The sequence below is a fragment of the Mastigoproctus giganteus genome, chromosome 11, assembly GCF_048544385.1.
Source record: "Mastigoproctus giganteus isolate SK-2022 chromosome 11, ASM4854438v1, whole genome shotgun sequence".
In the NCBI taxonomy this organism is placed as follows: domain Eukaryota; kingdom Metazoa; phylum Arthropoda; class Arachnida; order Uropygi; family Thelyphonidae; genus Mastigoproctus; species Mastigoproctus giganteus.
This window is the reverse complement of record NC_143585.1, coordinates 34,028,447-34,046,830: the sequence shown is the minus strand read 5'-3', so window position 1 is coordinate 34,046,830 and position 18,384 is coordinate 34,028,447. Positions and strand designations below refer to the sequence as shown.

The following is an 18,384-nucleotide window of genomic DNA, read 5'->3' as shown; positions in this document are numbered from 1 at the left end:
CAACACAAACCACAGATGCTCGATGGGATTGATGTCTGAGGATTTTGGAGCCTGGGGCAATACCTAGAAGTCTTCCTCATGTTCTGCAAACCAGTCTCTAACAATCCGGGCGGTGTGGCACGGTACATTATCCTACTGAAAGACGGCACCAGCAGAGGGGAAGACCATTGCCATGAAAGGGTGTACCAGGTCAGCAATGATGTTTAGGTAGGTGGTAGACAGAGTGCCCAGCACATAGATGACTGAACCAAGGTTATCCCAGCAGAACATCACCCAAAACATGACACCACCGCCACTGGCTTGTTTTTGTCCCACGGTGCATCCAGGCACCATCATTTCCCGATAAACAACACATATGTACCTGGCCGTCCACATGGTGCAACAGGAAATGTGATTCATCAGACCAGACAACCTTCTTTTAATCACTCAAGGTCCAGTTTCGATGCTTGCGTGCCCATTGTAGGCACTGTCGCCAGTGAACTGTGGTTAGCATGGGCACTCAGAGTGGCCTGCAGCTACGCAGCCCCATTTTCATCAGGGTTCGATGTACTGTGTGTTGTGACACATTACTCCCATCACCAGCATTCCAATTACTGGTGAGTTGCGCCACACTCTCCCTTCTGTTGCCACATACCATCTGGGAGGCCTTCGCTCACCTCGAGCATCAATGAACCGTGGTTAACCAACACCTCGCTGGTGGTTCGTGGGTTTCCCCATCCTCGGACCACTTTCGGTAGGTACTAACCACGGCTGACCATGAGCACCCCACCAGCCGTGCCGTTTCAGATATGCTCTGACCCAGTCATCTGGCCATTACAATTTGGCCTTTGCCACATTTGCTTACGTCCGCTGCCTTTCCCATCTGAAGAACAAGAGTAACACTAATTAATGGAGCTCAGTATCAGTTGTTTTTTATACCATGTCTTGACCCGCGGACACGTTGTAGTTCAGCTGCAGGTGCTTCGATTTGCATAACGACTTGCTGATCATAATTTTTTGGCTCATCGGTGTATATGGTTACTTAAATTTTTAAGAAAGAAATCCATTGTTATGTTGTTATGTTATTTGGTTTTTAGGAGAATTAGCAACTAAGGCCATATTGCTCCGGGATATGCAGTGGTCATTCCCTGACCTTTCCGCATCCTCCGTATTTGGTTGTGACGGGCTCGAATCCCGGTCTAATCAAGAAGCGTGTGTTAAGCAATGCTGCTCCTTCCCACCTGGCTACGGAGGCGCCTAAGAAATCCATCACCACATTTGATAATGTGGAGATATGCACTGTCTTAATGGAAAAATGATTCATCGGAGAGAGAGAGAGACGTGTGAAAGAAGACTGATGCTCTAGTTTACTAATTAAATATGGCGCATTCTACATGATGAAGAACATTTCTATGGGGATTTTCACATCCCCAATGAAGAAATGAGCCTTGTCTGCAAACATAATCAATTAGTAATGGCAGGATTTTTCCACTTTAAAACTGATAAGCTAACTCTTTTTTTTATTTATTGCTATCCCTGAAGATCTGCAATAACTGAATTGTAATCAGCAGTATAAGTACATTTTGGTCATTCTATAGTAACCAAATCCTTTGTTGGGTAGGACTATTAGTAATAGCCTGTGTTTCCTCCATGCTCCCATGTGCAAGGCTCAAATATCATAAAAATGCTTGGTATATTAGAGGTAACCAACAGGTATAGATTGATATGGTGGCACCCACAACCTACAGAGAAATGGGTGAAGATTCTTGTTACTACATAATAACAAGTGGAGATAACTCTGTCTAGTGCATTATCACCACCTTGCTTAACCTTAGGGTATATATATAAAAATAAATAATAATAGCCACACAAGCAGGCAGGTTGGGATATATTTACAATTCAGTTTTTTGATGACTGCAAGTATGAATAATATATTTTTTAAATGTAAGAATGCAAAAGTGCAACAATAACAGCCATCTTTGTTGATACAAAAATGTTAAGTTAAAAGTGCTACACAAAAAGTTAAGTGCTATACAAGTGAGACCATGGTAAAAGCACCAAAAGTGACAAATACTTTTTTTTTTTTTACTCCATACTTTTCAAATTCTGATGATCAGCAATGTAGATTGGAAGTCAAAATAGTACATGGATGCTACAATTCATATATTTCTCACTAACACACATTTTAATTTTCCTTTTCTTTCTTTTTTTTTTTTTTTTTGTTTACAAAAAAATACACCAACACACTCCAGGATTGGGCCTTGAATTTCAGAACTTTGAAGTTCCAGGTTGTGGAACTTCTTGAATGAATATTCCTTCATATCATGTATATAATATTTAATTCTTAGGTAGACACACCTAAGCAATTGTTATATCTAGTCATTTTTACTCAATCAATGGAGATTTCTTGAATTTTTAATAAACAAACTGAAACAAAAACTGAAACATTTACAAAATCTCTATATGTATTCTGTAAAATTCATTTGCTGTCTATATTGCTTTCCCAAACATACAACTCACTAAAAACTTTGACTTTCTATTCTTGAAATACTTTCTCCAAGTTATTATTACTGGATACTTGAATGTTCATAACTCAATGAATGCTTTATATTAATATCAATTATAGGAATGCAGTTCTGTGGCAATCACAACACAGTTCTGTTAAGGGGAGATCTTCTCTGGCCAATCTGATTAACTACTATGGTACAGTAACAAAGGGACTAGATGCCAATCTCCAGGTAATTCTTCAGTGGAAGAAAGACAACTTAGTTGATTTCAATCCTTCTAAAACTCTCTGTCTTATATCTTGCAAAGAGGATTCTTCTGCTATGCTTACCTTTGGTGACACTCTGATTTCTAGGCAAGATAAATATTGCTTCCTCTGCATCTAAAAAAAACTTGCTTGGTTTTCTCTTTCAGTCTCTGCTTTACTTTTCTTCTAAACAGCTGTTCACTCTGTACCAATTGCAAATCCTCCCTGCCATGGAATATTGTTCCCACATCTGGGGGCAGTACTCCCAAACCTCTCACACGCTTCTAGATTCCATTCAGAAGAGGGCAGTTAGGTTAATTAATGACTCATCTTTAACAGAGTCTCTCCACTCTCTGTCACATAGATGTACTGTTCTGAATTGGCTTCTAATAATTCCTACTCTGTCAAAATAGTACAACACATGCTGCCACCAGCCAACATCCATTTACTGTCCATTTATTTCAAAATTCACAGAACCAACTTTTCGTCTTCCTCATTTATTAATTCATCTGCCGTTTTCTGGAACAACCTTCCTTCATACGTATTTCCTCAAAATTACAGACTACAGAAGTTAAAGCCTAATGTCAACAAATATCTTCTTTCGTCTTCTCAACCTCCAACCCATGCACGGTACTAAGTACTATAGATTCTAATACCTCTTGTGTTTGAGGTTTTTATATATAAAAAAAAAATTATCGCATGCCACTCTCTCAAAATATGTAATGACTGGTTGCACTAAAAACACTATTGGTACACAATATTGTGGATCTGTTGTGCTGTGTGTGGATGTTTGGCATGCAGTTGAATGAGAAACAACACATTATGTATTTGCTACATTATGGTCCACAAACAATACAGTATGGTCCATTGGTTTACAAGCAAGGGCGAGTTTTTAGGAGTCAAAAAATTGTAATTAAAATCATCATGGAGGGGTCATCCATCTATAATCATCATCTAATCATCATCAGATCATCCCCGTCATTAGTATTTTGTCTTTAAAATTGTTCTACAAAATTTATGCATCTAATAAAAATTGCAAAAGTGCAACTATGTCTGGACCCATGAAGGAGAAAAATATAATGATGAATTTGGAGAAGTTTGAAATTATCTCAAGGACCACAGCTGGAGAAATGCATTGGACATGCATTTGGAATTAACAGTGCGCACCATTTACACAAAGAAGGTTGATTTTGATTGATTTGATAGTTGTTGGCGCATCGGCTTCTGTGGCCATATTGCACCTCCCAAGGTTTTTGCAGTACTTTGATCCAAGCCCGAGGCGGGAATCGAACCCGCGACCTTTGGGTTGCGGGGCAGGTACTTTACCCACTCGGCTAGCCCGGTCGGCTATACACAAAGAAGGATGCCATCAAGTCATCTGTGCAGCATTCAAGACCTCTGGCTGCAAAAACCATTACATGTTCATGAAACCCATTAATGATGCATATAGAATCACTGTTGATGACATGGATAGAAGATAATAATCAAAAGTATATCCCAGTTGATAGAAACATCATCAAGCAAAAGGCCATAAACATCTTATAGCACCTGCAAACTGAAAGAAGTAGTGGTGAAGTCCTGGAGTTTTCAGCAAGTAAGAGATGGTTTGAAAGGTTATAATATGCACAACATTAAGTTTAGTGACAAAGCTGCAAGTGCCGACCAGTGTGAAGCTGACAGATATCCTAATGAATTGTTAAATTTAATCCAGAGGGAAGGCTACAAATCAAAGCAGGTATTTAATGTAGATAAGACTGGTCTGTACTGGAAGAGGATGCCAGCAAGGCCCTTTATTTCTTTATTTATAAGGAATAAGCAAAGGCTCCAAAATTCAAGGTCTCTAAAGATCTTTTAACTCTGCTATTCTATGGAAACACAGAAGGAGATTTTTAAGCATAACTCCTTTTTAATTTATAAATCAGAAAGCTTTGAAAAACGTTAAAAAATATAGCTTACCAATCCAGTGTAAGTTCAACAGCCAAGTGTGGATGATGGGACAAATGTTCAACAACTGGTTCATAAAGGACTTTTGCCCAGAAGTTAAATGATATTATAAAAGGCAGAATTTGCAATAGAAGGCACTGTTGTTAACTGATAATTCCCCAAGTCATTTACTGGAAATCATGAACAAAACTTTAAAGTTGCATTTTTGCCCACTATTTTGTTAATTTAGCCAATGGATCAAAGCATCATTTCCACATTTAAAAAAATTATATTTAAATGCAAACCTTTAAAGCAATGTTAAATGCCTTGGAAAATCCAGAGATAAATCTTCGTGACTTTTTGATGGAAGAAATTGACAATATTCATGGTGCATGGACAAACAAAGAATCCACAACAAATGTTGGAAGATACTATGGCCAGAATATGTTTACATGCAGCAGCCAACAGAGGACATCCAAGAAGAAGTTATGGAAGACATTGCTGAATTGGTAGTACTTGGGAGACGGCTTGGTGGTGAAGGCTTTCATGGCCTTCAGCCTGATGACACATCACAGAAATTGTAAACAGTCATGAAGGAGTTGCCTGTAGAAGAACTGTTAGAGTGTGAAGCACAAAATGAAGAGGAGGATGATACTGCATCTATGAACCTCTTCACCATTTCCAACGTACAGAAGGCACAAAAAAAAAAAAGATATTCTAAGATTGTATATCAATATTTTTCAGAATCTTTATGCTGAATATGCTTGTGGAAATTCGACAAGAAGAGATCTTGAGAGCACACTTGCTCCATATAATCTAATGTTGTTCAAACTGAAGAAGAAAGCCTGACAGCCAATGCTACTGGAGTTTTCAGTCGTTCAAACAGTGTTTCTGAAACGGGAACTTTGGGAACAGTGCACCCATTGGTGACAGACTCCGATTAGTATCCAAATATTATGTAAGATTTTTAGTTTTTAAGTAAATAAACTCATTTATTCTAAACTTTTGTTTTTAAGATTTTCTATTTGTATTACCTTACATTATTAATATTAGAACTTTAAAAAAAAAAAAAACTTTTATAAAAGTTTGAAATAGATCTTAGAACATAACCCCCATTATCTATTGTTTCTTAAGTTTTCATGAATTTCAAGTATACAAGAAGTCTCAAGAACAAAATAATTGCATACACAGAGAATCTACTGTATTTTTCTTCTGAATTGGCATTGAAATTCCTACTTTATCTTTCAAATGTCCAAATGAATACAGGTAGCAATTGGTCTGCATTCATTCTCAGTTAAACTCCAAAGTTCTATTCTTCTTCAAAGACTATTCTTATTCTTCATTTATTCCCTCTATTTCAGAATTATATAAATTGCCTTCCTCTATGCATTTCCTGAAAATTACAATCTAGAGAAATTCATGTCAAATAAGTTGCTTCTTGCTTTCCAACTTGCATAAAGGTTATAATCACCCACAGTACTTCAGTAGTAGTGATGCCAATAACCTTTTGTGTTCTGGAGACACCATAAAATAAAAAAAAAATACTTTAATTTCTGCACAAAGTATGAAAAAAATCTGATAGCTGTGTGTGGATCGTCACAGTGGTTTTCCTACTTGTTTGGAGATGTATGGATTAGAATCCTGTTAGAGACCAGAAGAATTCTTAAAGGTCCTTAACATCAGGGGAGTAATTGACTAATGTAAGGCACAGGAAGTAGGTTCTTCACTCATGAGTTATTCTGAGTTTTTCAGTCCATGCAATATTAAAATCAACCTGCAAACATACACACTTTTATAAGACATAATGCAAAATGGCTTCAGACACTAATGTGCTATATAAATAACAACAAAAGAGATACACAACTATGATTTTACAAAGAACAGTAGCTAAATCGCTTTGTTTAATTAAAAACTGCTGTTTAGCTTATAAAATTTGCCTCTATTGTTTCATTCAATATATCCAAAATAGAATAACTCAATAAACTAACTCAATAATATATTAATTATAATAAAGGAATTTTTCAGTAATACTCATTGGTCCAAAGCGCAATTCTAATTTACTCAAATTTTAACCTTTCTGATAAACAGATGAATTAGTCTAAAATCAAAAGTCAAATTCTCATAAAGAAATTATTGGGTAAAGGAAAGGAAAACTAATAATTATAAGAGAGAAGAGTAAAAAGAATTATACCTCACAAGCCTTTTGTGCTGGAAGAAATGACTCAAACTCAATAAAAGCAAATCCTTTTGGGTTTCCTGTATGCTTAAATCGTGGAAGACTTACATAAGTTACTTTACCATATTTTCCAAAAAGATTCTTCAGCCAATCATGGTCTACATTTGGAGGAAGCCTTTCTACATAAATAGTACATTCATCAATATTTTCCATCTCTGCCACAGGTTTTGTTCTCCTAACTAATTTTCCATCAGTAGATATCTATATGAAAAATGAAAGTAAACAGAATTAGATGGATTAACCATAGCTTTATGTCAATTAAAGGTTAAACCAGTTTTAATGTCTGCTCTCTTTTCATATTATTGGAGGATGTTTCAAAACAAGTTGGGTAATGTACACAGTACATTATATTTCAGGCACATTGTATTTTTATTTTTTAAATTAACTAAATTATTTCTTTTTCTCTGATTAACAGAAGTGAAAAGTAAGTAACTACCTTGTTACCAATTAATTACTAATTAATTAACTAATAATATATAAAAGTGATTGTTTTCACTTCATGGCCCATATTTCACAATATAATATTTACTCAAGGTTTTGCAATACTTTAATTATTTCATCCTGGATTTTTAATAAAAACTGAAATGCAAAATATATTTCGTGGAGTGTCTGTGATTTAATAAAATAAACAAAAAGCAACATGAGAATAGTAGTTGACTAAAGTGAAGTAGAGAAAGGCCAAAAAGAAGATGGGAGGATGATTTACCCTAAATCAACAAGCAGCATGCTTAATGGGAAAAGAAGAAAAGAATAACATGTACCTCAGATCATAGTATGCAGTCAACATTTTTTGTAATGTACTTTACTTATTTCCTCCAGGACTTCAATAAAAATTGATAGATAACATGTATTTCATGTTTCTGTTGTGATTAATATAATAAAAATATGTACTAATTATGTAATAAAAAATATGTACTAATTCTTGATTAATATGAGTAAACTTAAAAAAAAAAAAAAACCTCCAAGTTTCATATGCACAAAGAAACAGAACTTTCTTTTCTGAACATCTGAAAATAAATGTTCCCACTCATTCTTTCAATGAGTGCACCGCAACAAACATCTGGTGCTTCTGCTACAGTATACACACAACCTTTGATATATATCTATGAAAAACAATAAATAATTGCTAAATATTGGTCCAATAAATTTCATAAAACACATCCACTAGAATGTCAGTTATTATATGCAGGAAATAATAATGCACCAAATAAGAGCATATTTACTAAAAAAACTTGTATCTATTTAACGATCCTAGTGGTGCTCTTTATCAAAACATGCTATACCTGTTAAAATGCACCTTGGATCATTCCTTAAAAACTTCCTTCACTCTTGTCCAATAAATCTAAGTAAGCTTGTTGTACTAACTAAGAAATATGGCTCCAGGCTTAGATGTAAATAGATGTCAAATGAACTGATAATGTGAAAGAGAAGAGGAATATACAGGATGCATATAAATTATCAAGTGATACAGAATCCTATGATAGATATAAACTATTCTGTAATCAAGTCACAAAGAAGGTTAGAGAAGCTAAGGCAGATTACGAGAAAGGTCTGGCAAAGAATGCCAAGAGAAGTAGCAAAGACATCTTTATATTAGCAGTAAATGGATAGGGTTGAATCACATTGGTCTACTTGATATTTATTGTTTAACTGTTGATGATCCTGCTCAGGTTGCTGACAAACTGAAGAGGTAGTAGTAGTGGCATGTGATGCAAGAAAGCAAGTGCTTATGCAGTGCTTAAGCAAGAGCTTATGCAGCATCAGCCAAAAAAAAATAAATAAATAAAATAAAAGTTACGCAACAATTCCCTCTGAATGTTTGTCCAGTTCCTCCTTAAATTTATTTAACCTATCAACTTCCACTACGACAGATGGAAGTTTGTTCCAGCAATTAACCACCAGCTGGCTAAAGGCAAATTTCTACACATCTATTCTACACCTGTCTTTCCTCAATTTGAATTTATGTCCCCTTAGGTTCGTAATCTGAACAAATGGAAGAATCCCATCAGAATTCAGCGTACTCAACTCATTCAAGGCCTTATACCACAATCAGATCACCTTGCAGGTGCCTAGTGTCCAGCCACTGCAGTTTGCAGAACTTAAGCCTCTCTTGGTAAGAGGATCCCTTCATTTCCCTCACCAATCTTGTCGCCCTTCTCTGTGCATGGTCAAGCAAATCTACATCCTTCCTAAAATAAGGCCTCCAGACCGGTATACAATACTCAAGGCATGGCCTGACCATTGCCTTATACAGAGGGACAATCACCTTTTCCCTGCTAGCAAAATTCCTTTATATCATTGACAAAACCCCATGACCTGCCCTGGCAGCCTGTCTGCATTGCTCAGAAAACTTCATATGAGACTGCACAATTACTCCCAGGTCTTTTTCATTTTCTACTACCTTAAGTGTAGTACCACAAAGTTGGTACGTTTTTCTGAGGTTACTTCTACCCATATGCAGTACTTTGCATTTGGCAATGTTAAAAACTTCAGTTGCCACTTCTCAGCCCATCTACCCAAATTTTCTAGATCCTGTTGCAGTAGCACATTGCCATTACTGTCATTAATAACCCTACCAACCTTTGTATCATCTGCAAACTTCAACGCTAAGCCTGATATATCTTCATCAATATCATTGATAAATATACAAAACAACAATGGATCTAACACCAAACCCTGTGGGACTCCACTAATAACATTAGTCACGAAGAGCAGCACCCATTGATTACCACCCTCTGCCTTCTCCCACTCAACCATCCTTTTATTCATTGTAACAACTTACCCTTAATACCATTCTGCTCCAATTTGTACAGTAGCCTTCATGCGCAACAGTGTCAAAAGCTTTCCTGAAATCCAAGTATATGATATCAAAATTATTTTTTGCATTCAGTTCCTTTGTAACCACATCATAATATCCAATCAAATTTGTCAGACAAGACTTTCCCTTAACAAACCCATGCTATGTCTGAATTATTGCTGCAGTCTTGTCTATATGATCCTGCAATGAATCTTTAACCAGTGACTCCATTATTTTACCCAGAACAGAAATTAAACTAACTGGCCTATAATTACTCATGTCACCTTCGATCCCCCTTTGTGAATTGGGGATACATTTGCACATCTCCCCTGAGTCCAAGGATGCCCTCATAATTATGGCTAAGGGTTTGTTTACTTCCTTTGCCGCCTCCTTTAATGTAACTGGATAGGCCCCATCCACCCCTGGTGCCTTTGTTTATGTTTATGTTTTAACTTCAACAATTTCTCCTCCACTTTGTTCTCAGTTATTAAAAAATCATTAAGCACCCTGCTACAATTTGATAACCTTCTGCCATTTTCAAACCTTAATAATTCCTCATATGTGTATGTAGATGCAAAATACTCATTCAGTTTGTTCGCTATCTGAGCAGGATCATCAACTGTCAAACCACTGATATCAAGTGGACCAATCAGATTCGTGCCCTTCCTTTTAGAGTTTATATAAGTAAAGAAACCTTGCTGTTTTTCTTAGCATACTTTGCCAAAGATTTCTCGTAATCTGCCTTCGCCTGCCTAACCTGATGTAGAATAGATGTGTGGAAATTTGCCTTTAGCCAGCAGGCAGTTAATTGCTGGAACACACTTCCATCTGTCGTTGTGGAAGTGATAGGTTAAATAAATTTAAGGAAGAACTGGACAAACATTTAGACGGATTTTTTTTTTGGTTGATGCTGCATATGCTCATACACTTGCTTTCTTGCTTCACATGCCACTACTGCTACTACTACCACCACCCTCCTTTGTGACTTAATTACAGACTAGCTTATATCTGCCATAGGCTTCTGTGTCGCCTGATAATTTATATGCATCTCGTGCATTTTTCTTCTCTGCTAAGAGTCTCATTAGTTCATTTCACAACCATTTATTTCTTAATAGGTATGAAGAGTCTAGTAGCTTCCATGATTAATTTCTTGAATGTTTACCACTTAGAATTTACTGTTGGTAACATCATCAGTAGATCCCACTGTACATAATATAAAAACTGTCTGAGACCACTGTACTTACATTTACGGAAGCAAAAACCCTTCCCCTATAACCCTGATGGTAATTATATCTTTAAGTAAATCTCACATCAGTACACTGTGATCACTGCCACCTAGTGATACCTTTATCTGTAAATTCTTAATACAAGATTGTTCACTGCTGATAATGAGATCAAGAGTATTATCCTCTTTGGTTGCCTCTCAAACATTCTGCTGCAGAAAACAATCATCTAATAAATCCACAAAAGTCTTACTAGTGTGCGATGACCAACCCACAAGTTCCAGTCAATATCTGGGAAGTTAAAATCCCCCATTTATAAGACATTCTGATTTATTAGCCCACTATTTCACTGTACAATTGTTCATTATACTCATTCAAATCATTAGGCCTATAACACACTCCTACTCTTATTTTTGCTTTCACAGAGCACATCAAACTGACTCAACAGTGTGCTGTTCATCTATATCAACAGGATGCACTTCTTTTGATTTTATGTTTTTCTTAATTAACAGCATAACACTTCCTCCCTTCCTATCCTGTCTGTACACATTGTACTCCCCAAATTCCAATTCTGCATTCCTAATATCTATCTGACACAATGTCTCTGCTATCCCAACAATATCCGCCTTTGATGTCTTGACCAACGCTTCAAATTCATCAAATTTATTTACTATACTTCTAGCATTGGTATACATGCACCTATTCTTATTCTTAGTTACCCTAACACATCCCATATAACCACCTGTTTCACAATGACTGCCATCAGTCCCTGAAACCCCCAGCACCCCTTGCTCTAGGCCACTGCTTATTCTAATAGAAGTAGTGCAAGAATCACCTTCACCTTTGCCTGCAGCTACTTTTAACCTTTCAGTCTGTGAATCATCCCCAAACTAGCAGTTTTCTGACCTACCTAACACTGCCTTGATAGCAAATATTCTTGCAGCCTTTCTATTTAAGTGTATTCCATCTGTGTAGAAGCAGTCTCTCCTGTTAACAAGCATAGACCAGGCTGAAAAAAAATTCTACCCCTTGAGCCTTGCACATTCCCTTCAGGGCCAAATCGATTGACAAGGCTCTTATCATGTACTCCCTCCTATTGTGCCTGGGCAGAATTGCAGACACTTTCAAATTTAACCCTAACTCACAACTTTCTTTGCAACATTGACCTGTACTTGTTAAGTAAATCTGCAGATCTCCTACTCTTAATGTCATTGGTGCCAACGTGTAAAACAATATCACTCTTTGTGCCCTTAAAAGATGATATATGCACAATGTCATCAACTTTTGCCCCTGGCAGACATACCCTGGTCCTATTCCATCTATCCTTTTTACAGAATATATGTCTCGTCTCCCTGACAATTGAGTCACCAACAATAACTAGTTCCTTTGGGACCAGCGCATTCTGCCTTGGAGATTGCCGCTGTGTTGCCTGATGCCCAGGAGTGAGCTCTTGCGTTGAGTTGGGCAGCTGAGAGCTTGACGGACCTCTCATATTAATTTCTTCGAGGGCATCTACCCTACACCTCAAGCTCTCGTAGATGCCCATTAGAACGCTGAGTTGACACCTAATTTCTAGACAAACTCTGCACCTGGCACACACAAAGACATCCTCCTTGTCTAGATCATGTTCTGTTCCAGAGAATTCAGCAAACATTTCACAAGTTGCACATTTTTTTTTAGGACGTGATGTGTTGGAGAATCGTACCCCCCCCTCAGTTTTCCTCCAAGTCACACCACTTCTTTGTGCCCATTTTGCATTTAGATTCATGCATGAGGAGTCCTTTAGGGAGGGGAATGCCAGAAGTTCCTCAAAATCTAACAGAAAGCTAAATGATTCTGTGATAACTGAGAAGAGAGTGGAAGAAAAATTATTACAGCAGAACATAAAGGCTCCTGAGATGGATGGGCTCTATCCAGTTATATTAAGGCAGGCAGGCAGCAAAGGGAGTAAGAAAACCCTTAGCCTGAATTATACAAACATCTTTGGATTCAAGAGAGGTCTCAATGGACTGGAGATGTTTAAATGTATCCCCAATTCACAAAGGGGGTCAAAAGGTGACACAAGTAACTAGACCTGTTAGCTTAAATTCTGTTCCAGGAAAAATAATGGAGGACCATCTAGGCAGGAATGCAATTATACTGCACTCACAGAATAGATTTGTTAAGGGGCGATCTTGTCTGACCAATCTGATTGGATATTACAATGCATTAACCCGGATGAAAAAAATATTTTTTATATCATATACTTGGATTTCAGGAAAGCTTTTGATACTGTTGCACATTAAAGACTGCTGTACAAATTGGAACAGTGTGGCATTAAGGGGAAGTTACTGCTCTGGATAAAGGGATGGTTGAATGGAAGAAGACAGCAAATACTTATTAATGTACACTGCTCTTCATGGGCTAATCTTATTTGTGGATTTCCCTCCAGGTTCAGTGCTTGGTCCACTGTTGTTTTCTATATTTATTAATGAAGGTATATCAGACTTAATGTCTAACTTTGCATATGATACAAAGGTTGGCAAGGGGGTTAATGACAGTAATCAGGGTAAGCTACTGCAAAAAAAATTAGGCAGATGGACTGAGAAATGGCAGTTGAAGGGTAGTTGGGGTAGCAGAAATCTCAGATTAATGTATCAGCTGCATGGTACCACTCTCAGGGTAGTGGAAGAAAAAGAACTGGGGGTTATTGTGCAATCAGATTCTCTGAGCAATGCAGGCTGCCAGAACAGCTCATGGGTATGATAACAGGAACTTTGCTAGTAGAGATAAGGAAGTGATTATTCCATTGTATAAAGCAATGGTTAGGCCCCATCTCGAGTAAAAATAATGGAGTCTCTGGTTAAAGAAGAGATTCTGTTATTTTTACCCTTATTTTATTTATATTTATTACATTTATTATTTTTTTTATTTATATTATTTATTTTTCCTCTTATTTTATATTTATTCCTGATTAGCAGATCTATATCCTTCCTAAAATGAGGCCTCCAGACCTGTACAGATTTGGAGGCCTCATTTTAAGAAGGATATAGATCTTCTCTTCTGGAATGAGTGCAAAGAAAGGCAACAAGATTGGTGAAGGAAACGAAAATGTGGTCTTACCAAAAGTACAATCTAGTGTTTAGTTCTTCAAATTGCAGAACTGAAAACTAGGTTGTTATGTGCCTAGTAATGTACCTAGTCTCCAAACATAGTCAGGAGACTATGTGTGGGGTACATTATAATTTTCACTATCTGAATATAAAGAAAGATTCAAAAATACCTGAAATAAATAGGTAAATAACAGGACCTTTTTCTTTCTCCTGGTGCTTAACTAGTTTCCTTTCATCCTATGTTAATACTGTACTCATAATAATACAAAACAATACTATACATTTGGCAAAACCTTCAATTGTTTAAGGTAGTGAAAAGCAAACCATGTTTGCTACAAAAAGAGCACACTTTCACTTGCATTAAATTTGATATTAATGTATTTTATAACAAACTTTGTTTGCAATTCACTATGTACCAATTTAGCCTTCTGATAACTCTTCAAAAATGGTACAATATCTTATCTCTCTCTCTCTCTCTCTCTCTCTCTCTCTCTCTCTCTCTCTCTCTCTCTCTCATGACTGAAACTATTGCACTAAACCAACTCCCTTTTAAACTAGCATTTAGCATCTCATATATCGTGGAAATATTTCATTACTAGGTTGTCAGGCCTTTAAAAGATAGAATGCAGAACTCTATAAAGAGTTAAATATATGATTTTTATAACTTTAATCAAATCCTTGCTGTTATTATGAGCTGAAATTTAGAAAATCGATATATATATATTTCACTTTTATACAATTAACCAGATAGAATGCAAGTTCTGTGTTATTACATGCCTCGTTCTCGCTGCCAATATTCTAATCCACACCAGGGAAAATAGGTAGCAGTGAGGAAAGGGTTATTGCTGAGGTTGAGCGACACTCAGTGATTGCCCAATTTAAAAATCACAACACAAATCTAATGCTGCAGCGGCCAGGGGCCGCTGCAGCATTAGATTTCAAAACCTAAAACCCTTGGTTGCCAAGAGTGTGGATTTTTTTGTCCTAATCGATTGAAAGTTTGGAGCAGTATAGACATCAAGGGCATCACCCCGAAGGAAAGGGTGTGTACAAGATGATGCTAAGACAAGAGTACCCCACAAGATGGTGCCATGAACCCCCCCCCCATTCATATTGATTCAAATATCATATTTTTAGCTTCCACTATACCGCCGGCAAAATTGGCGCACGCTACAGTAGCGCCAATTTTCCTCTTTCACTTTTAATTATATCAGTACTCCTTTCAGTGAACATGAAGTGGCTATCTAGGTAATGGTATGTATTTAAAATAAATAGCAGTATACTTCTTAGGGAGTAGAGCCTTTTACTTGCAGTAAAAGTATGAGACCAGTACAACTCCATGTTAATTACTTTACAATGAGACTGACACATTTTGTATAAAATTTGATTTGCTATTGAGAGATCAATGTTTTGTAAAAGGCTTTTGTCTTTTCTAAAGGAAAATACATTAAAAGTATCCCCCACCCTTTAAATACAATGCATTTATCCTATCAGTTACCCACAAGTAGAACACATAGTCTTAACCATTCTTTGACAGCATCTTTAATTTCACCTCCACAACCTTTAAGCATGTCTCAGTCAATAGAAATCAATGGCTCCAGAGTTATTTCTTCAATACTAGAAAGAGTGAAAAAATCATAAGGAGCTAAATCTGAACTGTAAAAAATGTGGTAAAATTGATGCTCTTTTCTTATGGAAAACTGGAAACAGTGTGACATGTGGCATTATTTGTAATGAAGAAGAATATCTGTTGGTTGGCTGGCTAGCTGGTTGGTTGCTTTAATTGAAAAATGTGCACCATTATTTGTCAAAAGTTAACATAATATGGCCCACACACACAGTGAAATGCTATACTGCAAGTATAGGATTTCACTGTGTGGCACTTTGTAAATGCATTACAAAGTTCTTAAAAACTGCCTTCTCAACACACAATGTCAAGAACTAGTACATGCACAATGTTAAGACTTAGTACATGCACAATGTTAAGACAGTACTACATTTGAGAAGGCATTAACAACCAGGGAATCCAACAGTTTCAAACTCATTTTATTCCTATCAGTCTGCAAGACACTGCATATACACTGCCTATTGAAAGTGCAAATCAAAAAGTTCACAAATAATTGTATAATGATTTTCATGAACAATAGTAGTAGCTGTATTTATCAAACCTTTGTTTTGGAAGGATAAGGAGCATCCTGTCAGATTCTCATCCATTACAGAGTTTCCTGCCTTAGGAACATGGTTTATGCCAACAAATATCACCAGAACATCATGCTTTCCTTGCCATAGGCTTCTTGCATCACAAGTAATGTTTTGGAAGCAGGTTTCCTCAAATAAATACAAAACCTGATTGCATAATATTGTTCCATAGTTCTGGAACAATATTGTGCAATCAGATTCCATTTGTACTACTGTATGCACAATTCAGCCCACCTACACTCCATTGATATTTCCTTACAACTGACAATACTGATAATAAGCAATGCCCAATAACCCAATATTCCCAGTACGTTTATTTCAATAATGCCACTTCTCCCCTCAAAAATAACTAGTTCTGTTCACAGTCTTATTACTTTTGGAACAAATATCATACTTGCCTTTTGTTCTGGAGCTATTGGGAAGGTACATATAGATTGAAACACCAACTCCCAGAGAGCAGTCCACTGGAAATGCTATCTATTGCGAATAATTAACCTGACCATATCACATGCAGAAAAAGTGTTTACTTCTTATTAAATATCATTTGGGTGTTTCAAAGGCTAGCATCAAAAACCTTTTGCAATGTCTAATGAGAAAATGCACCAAACAAGTTCATGAATAATTACATGATGATTTTTTATGAAAAACAGCTGTGGCCATATTCACCAAACTTTCATTTTGGATGGATGAAGTGCATCTGATTTGATTACTTTAGATTTTGCTGTTATGTAAATAAAAAATCGAGAATAAAATTGGAATGAGCAGCAGCCCAGAAAGAAAGTTGCTGGGGGTTTCAGGAACTGCTGGGGGTGATGAAACAAGTGAATACACAGGCTGTGTTAGAGTAACTAAGAGTTGTATACTTGTCTACAACTCTTGTATATACATGCACCTATACATATATACAGGTGCACGTACACCAATGCTAGGAGTATAGTAAATAAATTTGATGAATTTGAAGTGCTGATCAAGCCACCAAAGGCAGATATTGTTGGGATATCAGAGACATGGTGTCACAAAGACATAACCAGTGCAGAATTGGAATTTGGGGAGTACAATGCGTACAGAAAGGATAGGAAGGAAGGAGGGAGGGAGGGAGGGGTTATGCTGTCAGTTAAGAAACAAAATCTAAGGAAGTGCATCCAGTTGACATAGATGCATGTTGAGTGCATCCAGTTGACAGTGCATGTTGAGTGCATCCAGTTGACAGTGCATGTTGAGTGCATCCAGTTGACAGTGCATGTTGAGTCAGTTTGGTGTGACATAAGCACTAGGAAAGCAAAAATGAGGGTAGGAGTTTGTTATAGGCCTAATGAATCTGATGAGTACAATTAACAATTAGACAGAAAAATAGAGTGGGCCAGTAAATCACAATGTCTTATAATAGGGGTTTTTAACTTCCAAGATATTGACTAGAACTTGTGGGTTGGTCATTCATACACTAGCAAGACTTTTGTGGATTTATTGGATGACTATTTTAAATATTTAAATTGGATGACTATTTACAAGAGAGAGAGTATACTCTTGATCTGATAATTAGCAGTCATTAGCAGAAGTATTAGCATTAGTAGTGGTATATGATGCAAGAAAGAAAGCTTATACGGCATCAATTTAAAAAAAAAAACTTTCCATTTCGCCTATCAATTCTCTACAATAGTTTATCTAGTTCTTTCTTGAATTGATTTAAGCTATCATCTTCCATAACAATAGCTGGAACTTTGTTCCAGAAATCAATCATTCGCTTGTTAAAGGCAAACTTTTGAACATCTATCCTGCAATCGTCCTTCCTCATCCTCAATTTGAATTTAAGCCTGGGTGACACGAGTAATTACAGACCTGTTAGTTTAACTTCTGTTCCAAGGAAAATAATAGTCACTGGTTAAAGAAGCATTCAGGATCATCTAGACACGACTGCAGTAATAATTTAGACACAGCATGGGCTTGTTAAGGGGAAGCCTTGTCTGAACAATTTGATTGGATACTATGATGTGGTCACAAAGGAACTGGATGCAAAAAATTATTTTGATATCATATACTTGGATTTCAGGAAAGCTTTTGATACTATTGCACATGGAAGACTACTGTACAAATTGGAGCAGTATGGCATTAAGGGCAAGTTGCTACAATGGATAAAAGGATGGTTGAGTGAGAGAAGACAGAGAGTGGTAATCAATGGATACTGC

General features: G+C 36.7%; 1 protein-coding gene across 1 annotated transcript in view; it reads right to left on the bottom strand.

Moving 5' to 3' along the window:
- The window catches only part of Larp7 (La related protein 7), a 100,542-nt gene that overhangs the window by 38,790 nt on the left and 43,368 nt on the right, over window positions 1-18,384 (bottom strand). The window contains exon 5 of the mRNA XM_090384723.1: window positions 6,846-7,091. Within this exon, the coding sequence (XP_090240849.1) occupies window positions 6,846-7,091 (246 nt within the window). The remainder of the gene's footprint in view (window positions 1-6,845; window positions 7,092-18,384) is intronic.